The sequence below is a fragment of the Salminus brasiliensis genome, chromosome 6 (genome assembly GCF_030463535.1).
Source record: "Salminus brasiliensis chromosome 6, fSalBra1.hap2, whole genome shotgun sequence".
Classification (NCBI taxonomy): Eukaryota; Metazoa; Chordata; class Actinopteri; order Characiformes; family Bryconidae; genus Salminus; species Salminus brasiliensis.
In genome coordinates, this window is record NC_132883.1 from 39,441,237 (window position 1) to 39,466,022 (window position 24,786).

A 24,786-nucleotide genomic window follows, 5' to 3' on the forward strand; every position below is an offset into this window, starting at 1 on the left:
TTGTATGAAAGACCATACCCACATATTTTATATCAACATTTTTAGAACAATTTTAGCTTTCTGTAATGAGACCCTGTGTGAGCTAGAGCCCTGCATGAAGACATATTCAGATTCAGATTTTAGAATCTTCATATTTCTTATAAAAAACATGTCTTTACTCTTTTTAGGTTCTTAGGAGTCTTAGGTGTTACAAAAGTGGGTCTACCTACCCGAATCTTGGGTTCACAAAAGTAGTGGAATGTATGAGATGCAGTGCAAAGGGCTGGGTCTACAGATATGGCAAATGTTTGGACTGTATTTCTGTGCTGTATTATCACAAAGATATTCATAGAAACATGAAGAAACAGCAAGTTCGTAGATTCCAGAGGGTTAGACTTCTCCAGAGCTCTCCTCATGGAGGTCAAGTATTATTTGGTAAATCAGTGTTTATCAGTTCTGATGTCTGTATTTGCCGAAGTGTCACTTTATACAACTAGCATTTCTGCTTCATAACACTAACAACCCAGCTTTAATAACACACAACCACCTTTTGGGGTCATATTGAACAGATTCTAGACATAACTAGTTTTTAATGGCTTCAATGATGAAAGTACATCCATCTGTTCTGTTACTATTATTTAATGTCTATTATTTTCTTGTTGTTTGATTATTTTTGTTATATTTGTTCAGTTAATATTTAATTTTATATGTATCTTTATTTGATTATAGCTGCCACAGTTTATTATTTATTATGTTTGTCGTTTTGTTGCGTTGTCTTACATCATGTCTTGTTTTAGGATTCGTTTTATTTCACAATGTTCCAGTGGAAGCGCCGAGCCGATAAGAACGACTCCAGTCATTCCCATACAAACTGGATCGTATGGAGCGCTCTGGAAAATACACTAGACAAGCTTATGGCTGGTCCCATCTGCTACAGCCACAGCCATGCAGCCAGTCAACCGCCAGCATATGCTTAACAACCCCCCTGCCCCGGGTGACTTCTCATTGGTTGTGGAGAGAGGACTCTCACTCCCACTCACTTGCCCAGTATGGGACATACAATGGGGAGTTAGGTAGTAGAATGTGTGTCAGTGGACAAATGGACCCTTGCAGCTCTGAGAGACTCTAAGAGATAGTGATGGAGCTCCAGCCTCAGCATCTTAATGGACACCCTCATAAATGAATCATAGCTGATGTGCTCTTTTTGTTCTGCCTGTTAACAGCTGCACTGCATTCTCACACACTCCGTTGACAAGTAGGGATACTGATCTCAGATTTGACCCTGATTGGATTTGATTATTGTGGGTCCATACGCTGTTTTCAAAAACTACCCTTACTGCACAAATGTGACTGGGGTAACATAGACAATAACAACAATACAACAAGCTTGTGTGTTTAAAGGGCCCATATCCAGAATTTGCCTTGTGTTATTTCTGCCCTGAGGTAAATATCATAATGCATTTTACCTCAACATTCCCCACCCTCCTTTTTATCCTTTAAAATTAGTCAGTTTTTCTTACTGTGCCTTTAAAATTGATATGTAAATGACCTCTGTTCTGATTAGCTACACTTTATAGAGGGTATGCATTGACGTCATGATGCCATGTTCCTTTTGGAACACGCCCCTTTTCTGCAGCGGTAAAGGCAGTTGGACTCAACAGCGATCCGTCCAGATTACTAAAGAACCAATCGATGGTCCATGGACAAAGATGCAAAAGCCAGGACCGTCCAGCTAACTGAGGCCCATATCACATCTGTTTAGAGGTTAAAGCCTCATGTCTGAGGGCACAAAGTCGAGGGAATGGTTTCAGGCTCATTTAGTAGACTGCTTCATCCAGGTTTGCTTGCTGATGGCTCAGAATTCCTCTTTTTCACTTTTGTGTTTTTCTAGCTTTCTGATTTATGCTTTCTTATGAGAAAAGATAATTCCTCAGCTGGATCAGTTCCAGTAATATGCTACATTACTGCAGTAAGTGCTTTGGAGTGATGATGTATATTAGCTATTGATTCAGATTTTTAACCACAAGCAGCCTAAACTCCTTAATGAACTGTTTATGATGTTATTCTATGTAGCTCAAAGTTGCATTGTTATAGATTTAAAGATATTAAAGTGATTTTGATTGTGAAGTTAAAAACGGATCTATGAGCTTCTACTGAGTAGAGTTTAGTTCACCTATCAATTCATTTTGATTCATTAACTCATAAACACAAGTCAAGTGTGTTGAATGAAAGAGCTTATTGATTCCGAATTCCTGCTGAATCCGTTTCTACAGTCAGCCGCACAGCTTTCTTGTTTTTGTGTTAGAGACATTCACATTTAACGTTCACGTCCTCAGTCATTCCTTCTTTTTGCCGCTCAGTGGGCAGGGCCGCAGTGACTACCCCATCTGTGACGTCACGTGCATACCCTCTATTCTATGTCATTCAAAAGCACACTTCAATGTAAGTGGGCGAAGCTAGCTGTTTAGTCTAACATTTAAAAAAATGTATGCTGTTGAATTACCCAGTTTAGGCATCAGTGCATTTTTGTTGGGGAAAAAGTATTGAATAGAGCACCGACCATCATTCCAGAGAGCACAGTTCCTCTGCTCCACAGCCCCACAGCTCCACAGGGGGCGTTATACCATTCTAGCTCAGGCCTGGCATTAGGCATGGTGCCAAAAGGTTAACGTTAATCTGCTCCAGAGAGTCCTAATCTATTGGCAGTACTTCTCTACAGTGATAGACAAGCTGTGTGTGTGCATTTGCAGATTTTTGTCAGCAACGGGTGCAACTTAAAGTAGCTGAATGCCTTCTTTAAAAGGGGTGTCCACAAACATTTAGACATATATATAACTTCATATATATGGAGTTGTTGATGTATTATTAATGTGTTATTAACTTGTTATTAACAAGTTATTACCACAGTAATGTTGACAGCACTAATACTGTATTGTTGTTGTTTTGTTTTGTTTTGTTTGTTTTTATTCTTATTCTATCCTTTTCACCAGATATTTTTTTACCAGCTTTCTTTCTATGCTTCCCAAACAAAAGAAAGTAAGGAAAGATAATTCCTCAGCTGGATCAGTTCCAGTATACACTACATTACTGCAGTAAGCTAGAATCCCACTTGGGCTGTTGACACTTTATGTTCATCAGACAGAAAAGCTGTTTTGCTGAAAGCTTGTCCTTAAGAACAGTTGTTTTATAACTGTGCTTTGGACTGATGATGTTTATTATGTGCTCTTGATTCACATAGATTTTAACCACAAGCAGCCTAGACTCCTTTATGAACTGTTTACAATGTTATTCTATGTAGCTCATTGTTGCATTGTTATAGATTTAAAGATATTAAAGTGATTTTGATTGTGAAATTAAAAACTGATCTATGAGCTTCTACTGAGTAGAGTTTAAGTCACCTATAAATTCATTTAGATTAATGAACTCATAAACACAAGTCGAGTGTGTTGAATAAAAAGAGCTTATTTGAAATATATCTGATAGCAGGACTGTGTGACACTTTACATTGTGAGGGGTTCTCAGCAGCTGCTAGGAACTTAAGGGACCTATGAGAGAACTGAGCTCAGAACGAATGGCAGCTTCTCTCCCTCTGTGCCATGTTCCACTGTGGAGGTGGAAGAATTTCCTCTTTCGCCTCTTTCCTATTCCACTGCATCCCGCCAAGACAGACAAATACACACACACACTTTGGATGTTTGAGCTACTTGGCTTGTTCTTCATTGCTGAGAATTGCTGGTTTTCTGTGTGTTTTCTGTTCTCTCTGCACAGTAATTTGTTAAAGACCAGTGAGAAAGTTCAACAGTACAACAGAGTAGTCCGGTTTATTTCACCATGAAAATGTTACTGTATATGTACACTACTGCTCACAATCCACTTTTCTTATCGATATGTTGTTAATTTACAGTGGCAACATAAAACAATGCAGATTTACATAGTCTAAACTACACAATAAAGGTAGTATTTTAAGTATTAAGAAGATATTTACATATACTGTGTATATACTGTTATTATTTATTGAATGTCTGTGGTCTGCCTCATCACTTTTGAAACAGTAGGCCTTATGGATATTAATTTATAATAACTTAACTTCAGGCAGGATAATGTACAGCTCAGTTTCACGTTTGGCATGTGTCTAAAGTCTGATTAATTTATTATTAACTTTTTGACATTTATTTGTCTATAAACCTGTGAAGTCACACAAATAAGAAGTTATTTTATAGTAATCTTTATCTGCCACCGTACTGATTTTATATTTAACAGTAATAACCATTTTGTCTGTATGGTAGAGTGGTTTTGGCACCCCTTTTCACATGACATTTTGTTGATTTTTAACTAATAAATTGGTGAACTAATTCTTTACAGGAGACAAACCTAAATACTATATTAAATATTACCTAAATCTAAATATTACCTATACCTAAATTCTAAATATTTTCTACACATATCTCAACATAATTCCTGTTTATTTGTTAGTTAAACTTATCATAAGAATGCCACTATTTATAATTAAACATCTGGTTTTCAATATGTTATAAACATTAATTATGTATTTAAATGTGTAGTAGTAAATGTAAAAAATGCTCTAGCTGTTAAACAACACAATAAATGTACAATTACTAAAAGAAATCAGTGAAAAAATCCTATGTGTGAAACAAACTTAAGTCAAAACTTTCTAGATGATTCATTTCTGGAAAAAAATTAAACATACCACAATGAATGTGTGATGATATTTGCATGTTCCACATTTTTAACATGTTAAATGAAGTAAATAAACAGTAATTGTGTATTATTAGATTCGATTAGATTTTTAAACTGCTAAATGGAAATAACAAATATGTCCTGTATATTCTGTAAAACAGTAATGGCACATTCATTGTGTTTGTTTCAGTTTGATTCACATAGAATTTCTAAACAACAACTGTGGAGTATGTGCAAAAGTAATAGCACATTCATTTTGTTTTATTTTTTTGCCAGAAATGTAACAGCTAGAAGATATTGGACATTTAAGCTCTACGTGTTTAATGTAGAGGATTTGTTTCCCTGTTTTGTGTAATTTAACCAGGACAGCCCAAAATTTTGCAGAAAAGTTGTGTATTTTTTTTTCTGTGACTGTGATTTCTCTTTTTCTTTGTTAAAGAATTTGAATATTTATTGCAGATTCATGAGGGACATGGTAGGATGCTTCCAGTCTAACGGGCTGTTTGCAGTGTCCACTTTGTTTCCTTTCAGCTTTGGCTTTTACTGAAGAGTGCTGGTGATGGTAAAGAAACGTGAGCGCCAAGGTGTGTGTGTGTATGTCTGGATTCTCCGTCCATCTGTCTGCTGTCCTAAGTGAAGACCCCTGCAGTTCTACATGCATGACTGGCGCCTGGTCAGATATGGCTGAGGAGACATGACATGTCAGTAGAGAGTGTGTGCAGTGGGGAAGTAAGTGAGAAAAGTGAGCTTTGGAATGTTTAGCTGGGCGGCGTTGTGAAGCTGAGAAGAATGAGTGGTGCCGTCATTACCTCCTTAGATTTCACTCCACTGTACTTTAACTTTGTCTCCTACCCTCTTTAAAATAGAGCTGCCTGAACAAGTTATTTGGAGCGATGCCAAGGACGAACCACTGTTGGTAACCTAAAGTACTGTTCTATTAAAACCTTTCATTTTTAAAGAACCATTTTTGCATTAGGCAGAGAACTTGAAAAAGGTTCTTTAAAAATGAAAGATTTTAATAGAAGAGTACATGCAGGCTGACGTTGTATAGCGCTGCATCACGTTTTGTAAATGTGAAACTGATCCATTTGCTGCTGCCAAATGTCCTCCATGCTATTGGGTTTCAGCATAACCTTGCTTGCATCCATTTAATGGCAATATTATTTATGTACAGGTTTACAGCCACACTTTGCTTTTTACTGTCTGCTGAAATTTGACCTGTTTGTCCTCAGAAAAGACACACATTCCTGTTTTCTTGCGGACTTTGACTTGCACAGATTTTGATTGGTTAGTGTTGTAATTACATGATTCATTACATGGTTAGTTTTACATTTATGTTCTGTAGTAAAAATAGAGGTGCCACAAAGAGTTCTTTGAAGAATCACCTTTTTATCTCCCTAAAGAACCATGTTTCCGTATCCTTTTAGGTTCTCAAACCTTTTAAAGGTGTGAAGATCCAGTGCATAATGTGAAGGTTTATGCCAATTTAAGGGTTCTTCCTAGAACCTTTATATGTTGTCCTCAGAACTTTTAAGTGGATCTACATACTTATTCACTCAAACTACATCCTATTCACAAAAAGGAGAACCACCAAGAACCATGCACTGACAGTTTTCTTCAGGGAACCAAAAGCATAAACACTACTTTAGGGCCCTTTTATTTTTAAGACTCTAGTATGTACCGTTTCCTACCTGGACCATACAATCCATATCTGGACCCTAACCTACAAAAAAAAGCTATTTCTGTGATGTCACAAAAATCATACACACTTTTCTCTTTAATCTATAGCAGTTCAGCTCCAACTGTTCTTTTAAAAGGACGCAGTACAAGGCAGCTAATCAGAACTGAGGTCATTTACATATATCTGCCCTAAAGGCATTGTAACACATAGAGCCTGTTTAATTCAGAGAGAAAATGAGGTTGGGAAATGGGCATGTAAAAATGAATTGTGACTGTCTTTGACACGTAAATTCACACAAACGTCTTAAGTGGGCCTCAGACAATGCCTAATTATAAAGATACGTAATATACAGATATTACATATCGTCACTGTCACACAGACGTATTAAATGAATCATACATGTATTTTTGATTGGTAGGTAAGTGCATATATGTACACAGTCAAAGGAAAAATTTAGACCCCCCATAAAACCTTTTTCTATTACCTTTGTTTATTACATTTGATATTCATTTAAACAATATTAGGAGATGGAGGTCATATTAATAGTTGATTCTTCCCCTTTGGCTGAAATAACTTCCGTTAGATGTTTCCTGTAATGATGTACCAGTCTCTTACAGCAGCTGGGAGAAGGTGTTTCCCACTCCTCCTGGCAGAATTCTTTCAGCTGTGTGATGTTTCAGCTTTAGTTTTTGGACAGATTGCCTCACATTTTCCTCAAGCACCCTCTGATACAATACGAAAAGAATTCCTAAGGATTCTATGTCAGAGAGCTCTCCACGCCCTACTGCAGAAAAGCAGCCCCAAACCCTGACATTTCTACCTCCATGCTTCACAGTTGATATGAGTTCTTGTGCTTAAATGCTGCTTAAATGTCTGGTTTACATCAAACATGTGATCTGTTGCTATGTCCAAATCATTCAACTTTGAATTCATCTGTCCAAAGCACTTTCCAGATGTCAAGACCAGTCTTGGTCTAGGTGTTCTCTGTTAAACTTTAGTCCTGCTCTGATGGGGTTTTTTAACAGCAATGGTTTCCTCCTTTAACACTTTCCATGAAAATCAAACAAATATGGGCTCTTTCTGATGGTAGATGCTGTATTTGACTTCAGCTGTGGCAAGACCTACCTATTGATCCCGTGATGACGTTTTTTAACGCATCTTGTGGTCTGCAGTTGCACTGAACTTGTTGGCAGTTGCTGCACTTGTAAATTATTTAGCAGATAGTGGAACGGCTGAGATCTAATTGTTCTGAGATCTTTTTAAATCCCTTCTGAGACTCCTCCACATCTACAACATTCTTTCTGAAGGCCACAGAGAGCTCTTTGGATCTGGCCATGGTGAACTTCACCCCTCACTTCAACAGTCAAGAGCAGACCACACTAAATGACTGAGGAATGATTCCAGTCATGTTAAAAAGTAAGAAAATTGCATTTTTATTAATTACATTTCACAAATGATATTTAAGACATTTCTTCAGTTTTATGAGTAATATTAGCTCCATCTCCGAATATTGGAAATGTCCATGTTCTTCAATATATTAAAAAAAGGACAATGGTTTTTCATGGGATGTTTGTACTTTTTAACATGACTCTATATACAGTAACCATAAGTAAATATCAATTGTAGTACCTACATGTAATATATTTATGAAATATTGTCAGTGTCCCACAAAAGTTAAGCCTATTTGGAGATACAAGTTTTTTTGTGTGTGTGTGACAGTATGTGCATTACAAGATATTTGAAGAAGTGTTCTTGTAAATGTATTAGGTTATCTTTGAGTCTGCAGCTTTGACAGGTTTCCTCAGCTTGTTTTAATGAGAGGTAATTAGCTACTACAGAATTCCGCCATGCTTCTGTTATTACTGGCTGTTAGAACTGCGACCTCCCAGGGCTGATCGTAAGCTCAGTCTCGGGTCGCGCTGCTGCTTTAATGAGTTTGTTTTGGATGTGAAGACCAGAGAAAGAAGCAAGTCGTTTCCCTCTGAACTTTGGGCTCTTGTCACTTTTCACCTCTGCACAGAGCTGCCTTTTGTAAATACACGAGCTACGTACTGAGTGATGGGCTCTAGATACGCCCAGCCCCCCCCCCTTCTCAGACAACAGCGGTTAAAGCGACCTTTTCCTGGCCTTGGCTGTAAAATTCCTTTTGTCAAAGACTTCAAGCGCAATGTTCCAGTTTGTCTGTTTACATTGAAAGCGAACTGACTGTTAGCTCGTGGGCACATTCTCAGCTTCGGGTTAAGCTGTGGGATTGTTTTTTGAGCATTGCTGATCATTCAGGCTGCGGAGGATATTGGATTTGGGAGCAGTTTTGGCAGGTCTGTTCATAAAGGCCGTTGCCTAAATGTACTGGTTGGGAATAGACGATTACATAATTGCTTTGAACCACATCAGACCATGTTGAGTTCTTAACCCTTAGAAGTGTACTGTTATTTGAAGTGCTGCACCGATACCAGTACCATATCGGTATCGGCATATATACTGGCACTTACACACAGTATCAATATCGGCAACAGAGAGCACCGATACCATGAAGCTTTCTGACATCCTACTGGTTTATTATTTTTTTATTATTATTATTTTTTATTTAAAGCCAGTCATAAATAGTTATTAACATTAAACAGACATTTAATGAAGCTTTTACCACTTTCTGTTTCCATGTGGTGTTTCTTTTAGTTCTGAAACCAGAAGTTTAAGCAGCTTTGAAGTTTAGTACCTTTTTACATCGAGATGTGTACCTGAATGTGAAATTGCTGCAGATGCATGATTTTTTCATTGAATTTTAAACACCAGTTAAAAGATTATGCTTCCCTACCTGCACGTGTTCTTTCAAGCTTATTGCATCTCATTTGTGAAAAGATATAAAAAGTACAACCTATAAAAATATCAGGATTTTTAGCCATCTATTGAGTATTTAAGTCAGAGTTGGTATCGGAAATCTGGTATTGGTATCGGAAAGGAAAAAATGGTATCAGTGCATCCCTAGTAATTACTGTTGTTTTGCTCTACTGTGTACATTAGTTAGTACTAAATTATGTAGATACTGTGAGTCCGCTACATTAATTTTGCTGCTGCTGATGCTTTTGAATTTCATAAAATGTCATTAAATCACAATTATAAAACTTTTTATTTGAAACATCAGATACAGGAGGTAGACCCAGTCTTCCTATCTCTAAACCTCTGACAAGAGGGTGGGAAGAATGGATTAAACTAGCTAACGTTAAGTAAGAGAGGTTTTACAGTTGAAAAGAACAGTCATTGGCAATGTAACGTAAAGCCCGTCGCTCATCAGACGCGCTGCGTCGACACATGCAGGGCCATCATGACTTTGAGCACTTTTCAATTCCTCTATGTGCCACACAGGATTTTGAAAGTACTACATTGAATTAAAGCCATATCGAGACCACTTAAAAGCCACAGTAGATAACATGTGACTTGAAATTTACACAGATTAAGGAAACTAGTCTTTTGGTAAACAAACAAATGCTAAAGTTAAGTTACCTCAGCTAACGTTTGCATCTTTCAGCCGGGAATCAGCCAGTTCACAGTAGGTGGACGATGCCATATCAGTTAAAGAACCTAAATAAATGTTTAGACATGTTTTGCAGTCTAGTTTCACTGTCTTTCATGTCTTATGTCAAATTTCAGAGGTTTGGGGGGAGAGGGTCGGTCTGCCGCTTTGTATTCATTATATTTGGGTTCAATTTTGATTTTATTTTTTTCATTTTATTGAGAAATAAAAAGAAAAGCACATTTAAGAAGGCTTGTCAAATATGATGACATTAATTGCTATTGCAGTTAATTTCGACACAGTGCAGTGTTTTAGAGAACAATAGAGAATGGAGAACAAACCAGCTAACTAATTTTACTAAATATATATTTATAATTTATAATGTTTTATGCATCTTTTTTTACCCAGTTTCCAGTTCCACCAGTTTTAGCTAGGTCCCACCCATCACACATGCTTTTGGCCCCTTTGAACCCGAGCCTTTTAATGTTGAGTATCAGCCAATACCGATCCAATCTGATGTTTCAGTTTATATAAATAATACAGCCTTTTCTTAAATTACGGTTTTATAGTGTTTAAAATCTTATAATCCAGTCTGACTCTCCTTCCTGACCAATCAGCTCCCAGCTGCTTTTAAACACTGCAGTCAGGTCACTTCCTGTGTGTGTGTGTAGTGGTACACACTCTGGACTGATATCTGTTGTTGTTTGTCAACTACTGATGTGAAATAGCTGGTTTATAGTGGGTGAATGTGCTGTGATTGTTTCTGTGAGTGTTTTAGCGTTAGCATTAGCGTCCTCTTCTGTGATAGTTTTATAAGGTTTCATTACAGCAGGGCAGTGATGTTCGTTAATGGTGCCTTGAGGACACCAGATAAAGCTCTGAACACAGTGGTTAAAACAAAGAATCTAAACTAGATTGGGATTAAAGTAGCCAACTCCCGATCCATTACAATATGCCTGTATCTGCCCCAATCCTGATCCCCTGGATCAGGCCGGGACATCTCTGCTTACAGTAGAACACAAACTACCCAGTTCTACTATATCAGCTAATAGATGCTCCAGCTTTCCAGCAATAATGAAGCCAGTAATGCTTCGAACTATAGAAAAACTAAATATGGAGATATGTTATGTGTACAAAAACATCTTCAAGAATCGTGATATTGTATTTTGGACACACAGCAATAACTGCCCATCCAATTCCTGAGCTCAATGCAAGAATTCCTGTAAAAATTACTGCAAGAACACCTGCGACAACTGCAGCTGCTAAGACTCTCCTCCATTATTATGTCCCATTATGTCCTATTTACTGTACCTCCCCTTATTCAGAGGAATGAAAGGAGGTCTGCTGTCATGTGAGAGGGTGAGATCTGCTTTTCAAGAAATAGCACCCTGCATTAATAGAGGTTTTTAAAAAAAGGCCTGTGTTATTTTTAGGAATCTGATATCGGCTCTTGCGTGTACCTGCCTGGCAGTGCTCCATGCAGGGCCCCAGTCACAGTATTGCTGTGTAACCGAAATCCAATCCGGAAAACAGTTCGTCCACTCCTCTTCTCTCGTCTCCACTTCTGCCCTCCCCCGCCCTCCTCCATCCATCCCTCCATCCTTCTTCCCTCATTAGCTCCTCAGATCAATAGATCACTTCCTCTCAGCTTGCTCGAAGAAAAACAAGAGTTTAAAAGTCTGCGGTGGTCGTGTTTCCTTACCGGATGCAGATACAGCCAACCCCCCCCCCCCCCCCCCACACACACACACACACACACACACTCACACACACACACACACTCACACACACACTATGCAGGACAAAGTGTTTAAACACACGTTGGGTCATTTTCATTCTGTCTACAATTTTGGGTGTACGAATTTGACAGTGTGATACAGCAATCGGAAGGTCACAGGTTCAAATCCCAGCACTGACTGCATCTAACTTCCTACTGTCCCAGCTGCTGCTGCTGCTTCTGGGCCGAGCATTGTTAAACCACTGAAAGATCCATTTCCATTGAAATGGAAAATATTACTTAACCCTTTAACACAGCCAGGCTATTACACACTAAGGTGTGTTACTCAGTAACTACAGGGACTTCTGTACAAATGGGAGGGGCTATTCTCTGGTAATAGAAGTTGTTGTAAGAACACTTTTGACCCGCCAGCAGACCATAGCCTGTTTAACTCTTAGATAGAATTGTGAATTTTGTTTTAGTACTTTGGAGCTTAGATTGTCTATAGATGGCTGTACGAAGTATGCAGAGAAACAGATCTGTGGTCTGTGGAGCTGATATAATGGCTTGAATTCATACCGAACCAGGTCGTATCATAATGGTCAGGCCTGGTCATAATGTTCTGGCAAGAGTGCAGAATATTTACAGTCTATTGATATACAGAATAAATATGTACGATGTATCCAGTGTACAGCATGTTGTCCAGTGTATGCAGTATGTGCATGGTAGATGGACAGTAGTGTGTATCGGGGTAGTGTGGAGTTCAGCAGAGTGACAGTGGATGGATAGAAGCTGGTCCTCAAAAGCCTGGTTCTGGCACAGATGCTCCGGTATCTCCTCCCGGATGGTAGAAGGTTATATAGTGTGTGGCTTGGGTGTGAGGAGTCCCTGATGATGCTGCTTGCTCTCTGCACACAGTGGCAGGGTTTCACTGAGCATTCTTCACCACTTTCTACAGGGCTTTTCTCTCAGCCACGGTGGAGCTGCCGTACCACTCTGTCACACAGTTGTTTTAGGACGCCTTCAAAGGTGCACTCCACAGGAAGTAAAGATGCTGCTGTGCCTTCTTATCGAGGTATTGAGTTGTCTATGAACGATCCTGAGATGTGGAGTTCCAGGACCTTAAAGCTGGAAACACGCTCTGCCTCAGTCCCGTTGATCTGAAATGGAGAGTGAGTGCAGCCCTGGGTTTTCCTGTAGTCCACAGTGAGCTCTCTGGTCTTCTTGGTGTTGAGGGAGGTGCTGGATCTCCTCCCTGTAGGCCAATTCATCGTCATAGCTGGTGTGGCCTACCACTGTGGTGTCATCTGCAAACTTAATTATGATATTGGATCTATGCAGAGGCACAAGGAGAAGAGCAAAGGGCTCAGCACACAGCCCTGAGGCTCTCCGGTGTTCAGAGTGAGGCCGGAAGACATGAGGCTGCCTGACCTCACAGACTGGGGTCTGTTTGTCAGGAAGTCCAATACCCAGTTACACAGGCAGGTGCTGACTCGCAGGTCACATGGTGTTGAAGGTGGAGAACGTTTTGGGCCTGTGATGTATTTTTTAAAAGACATCCATGGTGCAGTGATAAATGTGGGGTGTTGTTAGGCATAATAGTCCCCAAATAAATAAAATAAACATAATAAGCATTATATAACAATGTTAGAGTCACTGGTTGTTTGGAGAGTATATAAAATGGCTATATTTACATAGCAGTTAAGGATCATATCATGAGCTAAGTGGCAGCCCTGCTAGTCAGCTAGTTTACTGACACTTCAGTTAACTTGAATGCTTTCAATAGATTATAGGTTTGAAGGTCTGGAGAGGGAAGCACATATCAAAATTAGCTTACTGCGCTAATACAGGGTAGTGTATGTGACTCCCCCCTGACTCGGCGATCGGTAGCATAGCGCCGTTAATCTTCGGAGACCCTCAACATTCAATTAGCTCCTGAGAACTACAGTGAATCAATACAACAACCTGACCTCCATTCAGCCTCAGGGCTCCCATACTGTCCCTGACCCCTGCTCACCCAATAAGCACTTGATCGCCCTCTTCCCCTCTGGTTCGTTCCTTTTTCTCTCTCTTGCTTTCACCTTTTTCACCCTCCAAGCAGACTGCAATCTGACCCCTGCAGCTAAACTGCATTTACAATGATTTTAACTGCAGACATAAACTTATAGCGCATGTCAAATGGTGTCCAGCCCTTTGCGTTCGTGTGTAATAGAGAGAGAGAGTGCGACATCCTGGCATTTCCCTGGCGACATCAGGGTTCCTGACACAGGTTCAAATGTTGGCGCGTGTGAGTTGATCTGCATTGTCTAGTTAACCAGCCTGACCGTCAGCTTTTTGTTGAAACGCGACCCGCGCTTTGTCCGTCAACTCTGCTGGGCCTGGTATTTGTCATTACGGCACAAGGACGAAGAAATGTAGCCAATAACAACAGCACAACTTACAGTAAGCCTCTAAAAGAAGCCCTGTTTACTAGCACTGAATCATTCCCGCTGCTCTTGATGATGCCCTAATGGCCTCTGAGATGGTCTTAGCGTCTTAGCATTAGCTGTAAATCTGTCCTTCCATTTTCAGAGACGGAGATTTCTCATTTCGCCCGGAATGAGCGGGGCAGTTTTCTGGTAATCGTTTTACACCGTCTCATGTTTTCGGATGAGCCACTGCCTCACAACAAATATCTGATTGCCAGCTCTGTCCGCTCTGATGTGGCTACGACTAATGTGTTTACTCCTTTGGTGCTTTCTTCTGCTATCGTACTGACCACTGCTGTTGTGAGATGGTCATCTTACTCATGCCCATTGGATGTCTGGAAGTACTTAAGTGATAGTTTAGCTAGGCACTGAGCTTCAAAGATAATATAGCTAATTCTATATTTACCAATTAGCTTTCCTCAAGCTGCACCAAGCTGTTAAATAATGTCAAATTCTTCTTCTTGCACCCCCCCCCCCCCCCCATGAAAATCAAACATGTATGGTCTCTTTCTAATGATAGGTGCTGTACTTTGACTTCAGCTGTGGCGAGATCTACCTATATCTCCCATGATAATATTTTAGGATTGTTTATGAGACTTCTTTATGTATTGCGTGGTCTACAGTTGGACTGAACTTGCTAGGATGGCTTGACCAGCTCACAGCAATGTCTACGCTGGTGTCCCAATATTTTTGTCCATTTAGTGTGTGTGTGTGTGTGTGTGTGTGTGTGTATATATACACACGGTAAGGTGACATGCCTCCAGCCCCATTGTCATGTATCATTTGAACCCCTCACCCCTTTGAAAATGCATTTACTATTCATTCACTGGAATCCGCTTGAAGTTGCAAAAGCCAGAGTGGTTCATAATGACATCACCTAAAAACATCAAAACTGGAGACAACATGGCCATCGCTAGGTTTAACACCGTCATTGTCTTCTTTCTAAGTGCTCACAGGAAGGTGAAAGGTTGTTGTCAGTTTCTGAATGACCTGATCTTTGTTTTGCCTCAAGGTTTCTGTGTCTTCAAAATATCTCATGGATCTTTCTTACAGTACGCAATGAGCACATGTCTGCTTCTGTATTACCCCTCATTTTCACGTCAGTATACCAGCATTCTGAACGGATCACACTGCCGGCTCCAGCGCAGGACACAGGGGCCTTGATTGCAGATAGCCTGGATTTATGGTGATGTTGTGTTGTTACCTGATGACAGGTTGCTCCCGAGGGAAGCTCAGGCAAAACAAGCTCTCCGGATTATCGCTGACTGGAGTGTAAGGAATGTTTTCTTGTTACTGTCACTGTCATCACGTCCTTAAAGAGGGGCTGACACGCCGGCCCTTCCCAGAAGGTTGTTTTGGGGTTATTGAGGGACGCTTCAGTGCTAAGCGTACTGGCCTGGTTTAATGTTAGCGATGCCTAAGCGTCCACTGAACTTGCCTGCAGCTTGAGAGAAGAGCAGCCCAGGCTAATGGCTACTGCCCTTCTGTCCTTCAGCTATTTTTTTTTTGTGGTCTGTGTTGTTGGTATTTTAGATTTTTTTGGGGGTCATGTTGATGTTGCATTTACAAATGAAAACCACTAAAAAGAGTAGTAGAATGGGCAAACTTCTCAGAATGAACAACACATCCAACGTATATGGATACATATCCAACATATGGGCTACAACAACAGAAAAAGCATGTTCAGGTTCCATTTCTATCAGCCAATAACAGAAAGCTGAGGCTGCAGTACTGTACTGTAGGCATGCAGATGATACCCAGCCAACATGCCATCATGGGCTCGCATGGGTGGACCGTGGGCTAGGTGGGCATAGGCTCTGAGTGGGTTTGTACATACTCTGGAATACCCACTGGACAGGGCACCAGTCCATCACAGGGTACCACACACACATTCAAACCTAGGGGCAATTTAGCATTGCCAATTCACATACCATATGGGTTTTTGGGAGGTGGGAGAAACCGGAATACCCAGAGGAAACCCGTGCGGACACAGGGAGAACACACCAAGCTCCTCACAGACAGCGACCAGACCCCTGGAGCTGTGTGACACACACACACACATACATTTTAAGTAAATAATCAGAACAGTGGTTTCCAACCATGGCCCTCCCATGAGCTGTGGCCTTTGATTGGCTGAAGGAGGTTTGTTAGATTTGGGTTGGAGTCCTTTATTATTCCATTAGCATGGATGCTTGTGAACCACATTTTGTGTGCTTGCTAATTCTACACTAAAACACAACCCTGTTAATGGTTCAAGCCATTGTCAATAGAAATATGTGGTACTGAGTCTAAGATGGGTTAGCATGTTTTTGACTGGGTAAATTGGTGTTTTTAACTTCAGTGTTGTCAGTTCATTAGAAGCAAGAGTTACAAGAGCTAACCTGCACCCCAATCAATCACCAGTTTGCTCTTTTGTAACATGTTATTGGTTTGGAGAGGCCCTTTAGTTTTTCAGGTCATGACGCAAGACCTGCTTATGCTTATAATAGCCATAATCAGCTATCTGCATTCAGACCCTGTGCAAGCTCACTTGAGTACTGCCAGTACTCTGTGTGTGTTTTGTTTTTTTGTAGGGATCAAATGTCCCCAGGATGATGAAAACTTGAACATCTTGATGCCCCATAGGACATCTGCCTGGAAAAATATTTTGCATTTTGGAAATCAATGGCAGTACTCCACCAAGGCACTCATACAAACTAGTGTGTGTACCAGAAGCAGAGATAGCAAGTGTCCGATCTTTTTGGTGGTAAAAAAAAGACAGAATTTCTTCTTCTCAATTGTTAAGGTCAGCGTACGGCTAGGTTTCAGACTTTTTCATAAGCTCAACACCAGGCTCGATGCAGGACCTCATAAGTACAGTATAACTGTCCTATGTGTGGAAGACAGTTGCTGTATTGTTTTGTTCCTCTGTTCTAAGAACAGCTGAAGGCATTTCTCATGCTCGTTCCCTGCTCCAGTCCTGACCAGTTCCAGTCACTGAAACAAAGATCTGTTACTGAGAAATACTGAAAATATTGCCACATCACCCTTTTTCTGTCCACTGAACCGTCAATGAGTGACACAGTCACAGAGCTCTTCTGCTAAAAATGGCCCATTGAGAACAAACACCCACTGGACTTTTTAAAAACCCAGACATGGAAAGTGAAAAGAAGTGTGAATCTAGCAGAGTACTGTTCCCAAAATGCAAAGTATCCTACCCAGTGTTACCGTTAGCCAGCTTCTGGAGGAAAGGCTCTCTTGCTGTTGCTTGTAGACTTGTTTTGGGTAGACTTGTTCTTCAGTGTGAAGAATTTAGATGCAATAAATTACGTTTAATTAAGTGGAGTGATAAAATAGCTTAATTTTGGGTAAAGGACCAAGCCCTGAGCTCCACCTCCTCTTTTCCAGGCCCTATAAATCCTCCCAGCTCCCACTGGGATTACGACTTTCCAAACCACTCCAAAGCCACCCAGAACTCCGCCTCCTTTGCTGGACAGGATGTGGTCTGTATTTGCTAAAACATTATATAAACTATATATAAATATAAATATAAAAGAAGCAGCATTTTTTCCAATCCCATCTCTCTATAACTACACCTTACCTTGAAATACATGCTAAACAATATGATACCACTTTTTATATTATATAAGACATTTTCATGATACTTGATATTGATATTAAAATATTTTACCACATGGACAAAATGTATCAGTAGCGGTGAATACTACTTCATACTTTATACAGTGATTTGTATTCCAAATGTGCTGTACTTCATCTAATAAAACAGGACAAATTACACTCTTTCTTTAAGCACTGGCGTTATCCACAACATGCTCAGAAAAGTGCAGTGTGTATCACGATAACAATCTGATACAATTAAATATGGTCATATTGCCTAGCTGATTCCAGAGTGTACTGAAACCAAATCTATGATACCAAAACAATATCATAGCAAACCAATTTTAAGCACTTACCAATCTGAATCATGCTAAAAACATAGTGCATCCAACAATAAGGGTAGCTTTCTCCATCTTTTATATAGTGATATACAGTGAAAACATTATACATTATAGACTTTCACATCTCTGGTGGCAGATTTATGTGTTATAAAGGGGCCAAAGTTTAGAGGTTATAGCTTAGTTCAAAGATAGTCAACAGTGAGACAAGGATGTACAACATAGACTAGCATTCATTAAACTACAATACATAGAAAATGGGTTACGCCTCATGTTGATTGTCTCTGCAAAACCTCATAGCTTTGAAAGGGTAACTTTTTAGTTGAAGAGTTAGACAGTTTTATTGCGACTCATTCAGTAATGAGTGAAACAGCTGCCACCAAACTGCCACCACTGATTTCGATTCATAACAGCTGACTGAAATCTGGTTAGACTTCCGCTCACATCCACAGTCAGTGATACACCTAAAAAGGCCTGGAGTAACTTTATGTGTCATAATATTGGTCCCACACACTAAAAATCACAAAAATCAGTGGATTGGTTGATCCCAACCAATGAGAGAACTTGCTTGGCTGTATCTACTTTGATACCAAAATGAAATAATTTAAACTGGACAATTTTCCATTTTTTATATCCAACCAATAACATGTGTTTATATGTTTCTCAGTAGCCAGAAATCATTAGATCTTCTCTGAAGGCCAATAAGGCCATAAGGGTTCCCCATTGGGCAATGTTCTGAATGTTAGCCTATTTAAATGAAGGAAGGAGTATATTGTATTGTTTACCACACAGCAGTGTTGAAAAGCACTTCAGAAGCTTTGAGGCAAGTGTGTTCCAGCTAGACTCACTGACTGATTAGTGCCATAACTCATCCCTTCCATGCAGTACAATACACAAAGAAGACTCTGTGTGGGATTTCAGTTACACATTCCCACTGCATGCATATGTTTTTTTTTTTTTCTCCTCCCTTCAATATTGTCATAAAACAGCCATTATAAAAGACATCAAGCCACTACGTGAGGCGAGCCGCTTCTGCTACCGTACGGCTCACAGCTGAAAACAGGATTTATCAAATGGGCCAGGCAATGTGCAAGACATTAAAAGACCATTCCTGGAAGGTTCATTAGGTCACGGAGAAGAAGGAAAAAAAGCAAGATCTCCCCTTTTTTAGTTCTCCGAGATGCTATCGGCCAAACGATTTGTTTGTCTTGGGACAGAGAGAGGGAAGTCCCACGCTGAGGACTGGCCTCTCTCCTTCTTTAGAGCTAGCCTCCTGTTGTTGAATCTGGATTTTTTTTTAATGGTCACAGAGTGTAGTGTTTAATTCAGTTCAGCTTTATTTGTATAGCAGCTTTGTGGAAATGTGGGTGCAGGCTTCTCTCCCTTGATGACCAGGCCAAGGCTGACAAAGCAGGCAAGATACATGAGATGAGCCAGTGGAAAAGTGGGAGATTTTTGTATGAGAATCCAGGAGTCATTTCTGTACAGTTTTCATTGGGAAAGAGACTAAAAGATTAGACAGTAATATCTAAGAATGTACATGGTTGTGATTGATGGTATGAATGAAGCACAAAGGGATTGTCACAAACTACCTCAGTCAGTCTTCAGGGACACAGGATGACAGTTTAACTGTGTGACCTATTTGACCTTAGCAAGGCAATTTGGGAAACTAACGCTAGCTTTGCTAGTTCGGACAATGCCTTCAACTTATGATAATTTGGGAGAAGACTGTAAGAGGGGCTGGAGTTCGGGGTGCTTCTGCTTGGTAGGAAGCCAGTCTGATATGTGGAGCCAGGAATGACAGATGACAGGGTTAAAAGGGAGGTGACGGGGTGGTGGAGAGTTGCACAGACTTCTTGTAGACACCTAAACTAGGTAGAGATGGAGTTTTTTAGGAAGTTAGATTAGGGAAGATGAGCTTCAGGCATGTTTCTCTTCCCAAACTGTAGTTAGTTTGATTAGCTCTGCTTAAGATAAGTGGCTAAACTGTACCTGATTCTGTACCTGGTTAGATGTTTCAGGTGGTTAGATGTTTTAGCACTGGTGATGCTGTTTGATTGTAAGTCACTTTTCTGCTACAAATTGAATGTTTTACTTACTTTGTTTTTTGTAGCATGGTCAAGCACTTAGCCAAGCTAGCTAAACTAACTAGAATATGCCTTGCTAAGTTAACTCAACTAGCAGCTTTTATGTATGTAAACACGGCATGATTATTAGCTTGCTTTGCTACAGAGCAAAAAAAAATGCTGTCTAAAGTAAATGTACACTTATAGCAAAGTGGTTCTATATAGTACTATTTAAAAGGGTTCTTTGATTTCAAGCAATAGTGGAACTGTTGGTGGTGCTATATCGAATTTTTTAGAAGGTGCCTTATAGCTAAAGAAGCAAAGTAATGCTGCGTTCCATGTGAACTCACATGTCGGATTTTTACGATCTTCCAAGTAGGACATTTCAACTGGAACGTCCCCACAAGTCAGATTTCCTACTCGGAAAATCAGGAGAGCCTCACCAACATTCAAAATTCAAGATGGCAGCACCGTACATTAACAGTAATAAAAACAGTAGTGTTGTGCTGTTTATTAGCACGTCTATTTGTGTCCCATTACCTCAGGCGTACACTCAGTACTGTCCAGCTTCTTTCTGTAGACGTGTTTCCATGGTGTTTGGATGTGCAACATACCCTATGATGTGTTGTTATCAACTAGTAACAATGCTACTATATAAATGCTAATCTGGGACAGTGCTAACAATGCGTCTTTAACTGTTGGAAGTGTTGTTTTGGAAGTATTTTGAAATAGTGTACAGTTCGTGTTTGACGCCATTCCAAGCTCCCAACATCCCACATCCAAAATGGAACGCAGTAGTAGTGTGGTAGAGTGGTAAAAGGGGGGGGGGGTCCTGGACGTCTTCTCTCAGGTTTTGGCTTGTTGTCCGCCTTTATAGTGGAGGGCGCCCCTGTATGGCCTATTTTTCTGTGGTAAGCTGATAGGAGAATAAACAGGGAGCGTCAAAAAGATGTCACCTTGACAGCACAAACAGCACTACAGCATGGCCAGCACATTATTTAGTGCACTTCTTCTGTAGGAGGGAGCAATTGTGAGGGCACCTAAAGAGAAAAGGGGACATAACAGGATACAACAGCGAGTACAAAACATGAAATCAACACCAAAGTGTGGCCGGACACTAAAGCAAGCAAAGAGTTTACACAGTACACTGATGAGGCACAGCTGGGATGATAATTCTAAAAAGGGTTTATTAACTAAACACATGTGAGCAGGATAACAAGGGGGTGGGGCTAGGGTGAAGCACAGAATAGGGTGGAGCCTGTGATAAGCACTTTGGAATGAAGCGTTCTTTTTTAAACAGACACTGAAAAAGTCATTAAAGAAGACTCAAAGCCCGGTGCCTAGCGTTCATAATGACTAGCGTGCGTGATAACTAGCATTCATACTGTAAAAATAAAGCAGCAGGAGCGCTCCCTTAGGGCATGTCCTCCTCAGTTTAGTGAATGTACACAGCTGTATCATGAAAGGATGACAAAGAAAGAGTCATTTCATTTTATAGGGCATTTACAAGCCTCTTTAAACCTTGATCCTCTCTTTCTCTCTCTCGCTCTCTCTCTCTCTCCCACAGGCCCTTCGTCGGTCATTAGCAACGATGACGACTCGGCTAGTCCTCTCCACCACGTGTCGAACGGCTCCAACACACCGTCGTCCTCTGACATGAACACGGATGCCGTCATCATCGGCATGACCAAAATCCCAGTCATCGAGAACCCGCAGTACTTCCGCAGCACCAGCAGCCTGCTCAAATCAGACACCTGTGAGTAACCCTTTTTTTTGCTGTTTGAACGTCTACACAGTATTTAAGAGACCCAGACTGATATTTTAGCTTGTTATGAATTATTGCTCTTAAAGTTAAGATGCTAATAAGTCCATTAGTGCATGTTTAGCGCATCAAGCCCAGCTGCATGGTGCACTGTACATTACTTTGATACAATACTACAATACTATGTGCAATACCCCCCCCCCCACATGTGCAATTAAGAGTCATTTGCAATAACCTGTAAATAATATTGCTGTTGCTTTTTAAATTCTTATTTATATTGTGTATATAGTGCAAATTTTTTAGCTAAATTTCCCCACTGTGGGGAATAAAGGATTATCTTATCTTATAGAATAGAGTCTAAAAGCAAACCCTTCAGCAGACTAACAAAAGTAAGAGAAAGCAAAGTCGAAAGCTCCATTTTTCTGTGAGAACCTCCACTCTAACCAGAATCCACGAACTGTACGAATGAGAGCGAAAACAAAAGGTTACAAATACCAGGAATTTTATTGTTCATGAAATTTCATGATAAACGAACCGACAGAAATGCTCTGAAATTACCTGAAGTAAAGCATTTTACACTGAATTCCAGTGGGAGTTCAGATTATTTATTTTTCCTCTCTGAAAACACAGTTTGCACAGTTCTGCACATTTTACTATTACTATATTTAAGGACAATTACTTTACAATTACTTTTTTGTTGAATGTAACATATTGGGGAAGAAATAACATATTATAAGACATATAACAGAATATTGTAGATTCTCTTCTCATTGTTTTATTATTTTTTTTATTATTGTATTATATACTTGCTGCCTTTTGTATATGAACTTGTTTGGGTGCATGTTTTCACCTCTTTTTTGTCTTTTCACCTTTCCAATATGTGAAATTCACCAAATAACTATAAATAAATTCACTAAAATGCACTGATTTTTAAATGGAAAAGGGCAAATAAGACAAATTCAGTTATTAGTGATTAACAAAATGTTTTAGCCATACACAATACTAAAAGTTATATAATATAAGAAATATTCATTTTACACCAGTCGTCACCATCCCTTCTCTGGGAAGAATGAAACTCACATTCCTGCAGGTTTCACCTCCAAACCAAGTCTGCCACTCATCATTCAGCAAATGAAGAACTTCAGAAGGGCAGTTATTGGACGGATTAGGTGGGGTTGATAAGGATTGGACCTAATGTCTGCAGGCCTTGTGGTGCTTTCTTAATAATGCTACTTAACCATTTAAACTCTAGCTGAATGATTTAGTTATTAACACTAAAGCGAAAAACTATTGTACAGCCATTTTGCCTACTAGAGTCCCACAGGGTTATATATTTGGGCCTATGAAACTGCAAATGATGACAGTAATGAAGTTTGAGCTAATATTCACAGGTTTGTTTTTCATTTTTAGAGTAACGAAGTCCAATTGATTATTTAAATGAATACAACATCGCATTACTGTCATGCACAAACCTTTTATATTCATTATTGCCATTTTTCACTCTTTGACATAATTCGAATCTGAGAGTTGTTCTCTATATTACGTCTTCATTTCAGAATGAATAGACCAATAGAAATTCTTCAGAATTACGTGGAAAAAAATCTTTTTACATTGACTTCCATTGAAAGTTATATATATAGTTGTATATGTAATATTTGAATAACCACACCTTTTACCTCTACCAGTCCGTCCCTCTGCCTCACTGCCGGCCTGTCTGTCTCCACACAGGCCTGTCCGTCTGTCTGTCCCTCTTAATCCGATATACGTCTCCATGTTATGCTATTCGTGTCTGCCTATAGATAGCTATCTGAAAATATCCAGAGTAAAGCACCTCTGCTTGCACACACTCACTCCCACTTTACACCCTCATATTTCACATCCCCCTTTCCTCTCCTCCTCCTCCTCTTCTCTGTCTCTCAGTTCCTTCTACCCCACTCTGGTTCCTTTTAATATTGGGTTATGGTGTGCAGTAAGTTACTGGAGATCGATGCAGCCTCATCATCTAGGCCTCGCTAATGTAATCAGCTGACTGGCTAGTTTTTCTTCAAAAGCATTTCTTAATCACATCAGGGATAAATGTTGGAGAGCTGCGTTCTCTCCCTATCCCTCGTTCTCTCTCCTCAGCACACTAAACGGCTGATTAATCTCCTCTTATCTGCACGCTGTCCTCACTTTGTCAGGGAACGTCTGAGTTCAGTTAACGATGTGCAGCGTCCTCGTTCGTCCCAACCAGGGAACCTGCATTATAAACACCTTTACAAGTGCCCTTATTCAAGGACTAGTTTGGTGGAAAATCTAATGATCAGGATTCATGAGTCATTTGATCATGTTTTGCTGTTTTAGTTTAGAACCAGAGATGCTAGGCTAACATAGCTAACAGCCATTGGACTTAGACTGTCACCAATCTCTTTTCCATAAATACATTCCCAAAACCATCTCGTCTCGTTCTCTGAACCCGCTCAATACACATCTAGACAAATCAATGTGGTTTAAAATACAGCATGACTTACTTTAGCCTATAAAAACTAAAATAAACTTCTCTGCAGAGCCGACTGATGGCAACGAAGTTCCCGTTTTAGATGATTTGTTTAAATGATGTCTAATAGGTCTACTAAATCTTTTTGTTTGTATGTTTCTGTAGCTTTTTGGTTGAGCATTTGAGCATGTATTCATTGATATGAGATTGGTGACAGTCTACGCCCAGTGTTTGGTAATGACTTTAGCCTAGCATCTCCCTTTGTAACTACTACACTTCAGATACCAAACATATCTTAGCTTGGTAGATTTTTGACGCAAATAAATTAAGATTTGAGCATTTATTCATTGAGATGGGATAGGTGACAGTCTAGGCCCAGTGTTGGCCAGCGACTTTTGCCTAGCATCTTCCTTTGTAACTAAAGAATCTCCTGCTCTAAACTAAAGAATCACCCGTCAGATACCAAACATGTCTTGGCTTGGTAGATGTTTGA

At 39.9% G+C, this 24,786-nt stretch overlaps 1 protein-coding gene across 2 annotated transcripts in view; it reads left to right on the plus strand.

The window, feature by feature from the left end:
- Nucleotides 1-24,786, plus strand: part of ntrk2a (neurotrophic tyrosine kinase, receptor, type 2a) — a 61,575-nt gene that overhangs the window by 24,945 nt on the left and 11,844 nt on the right. For both annotated transcript variants that reach the window (XM_072682359.1, XM_072682360.1), the window contains one exon: nucleotides 21,623-21,811. In XM_072682359.1, coding sequence (XP_072538460.1) covers nucleotides 21,623-21,811 — 189 coding nt within the window. The remainder of the gene's footprint in view (nucleotides 1-21,622; nucleotides 21,812-24,786) is intronic.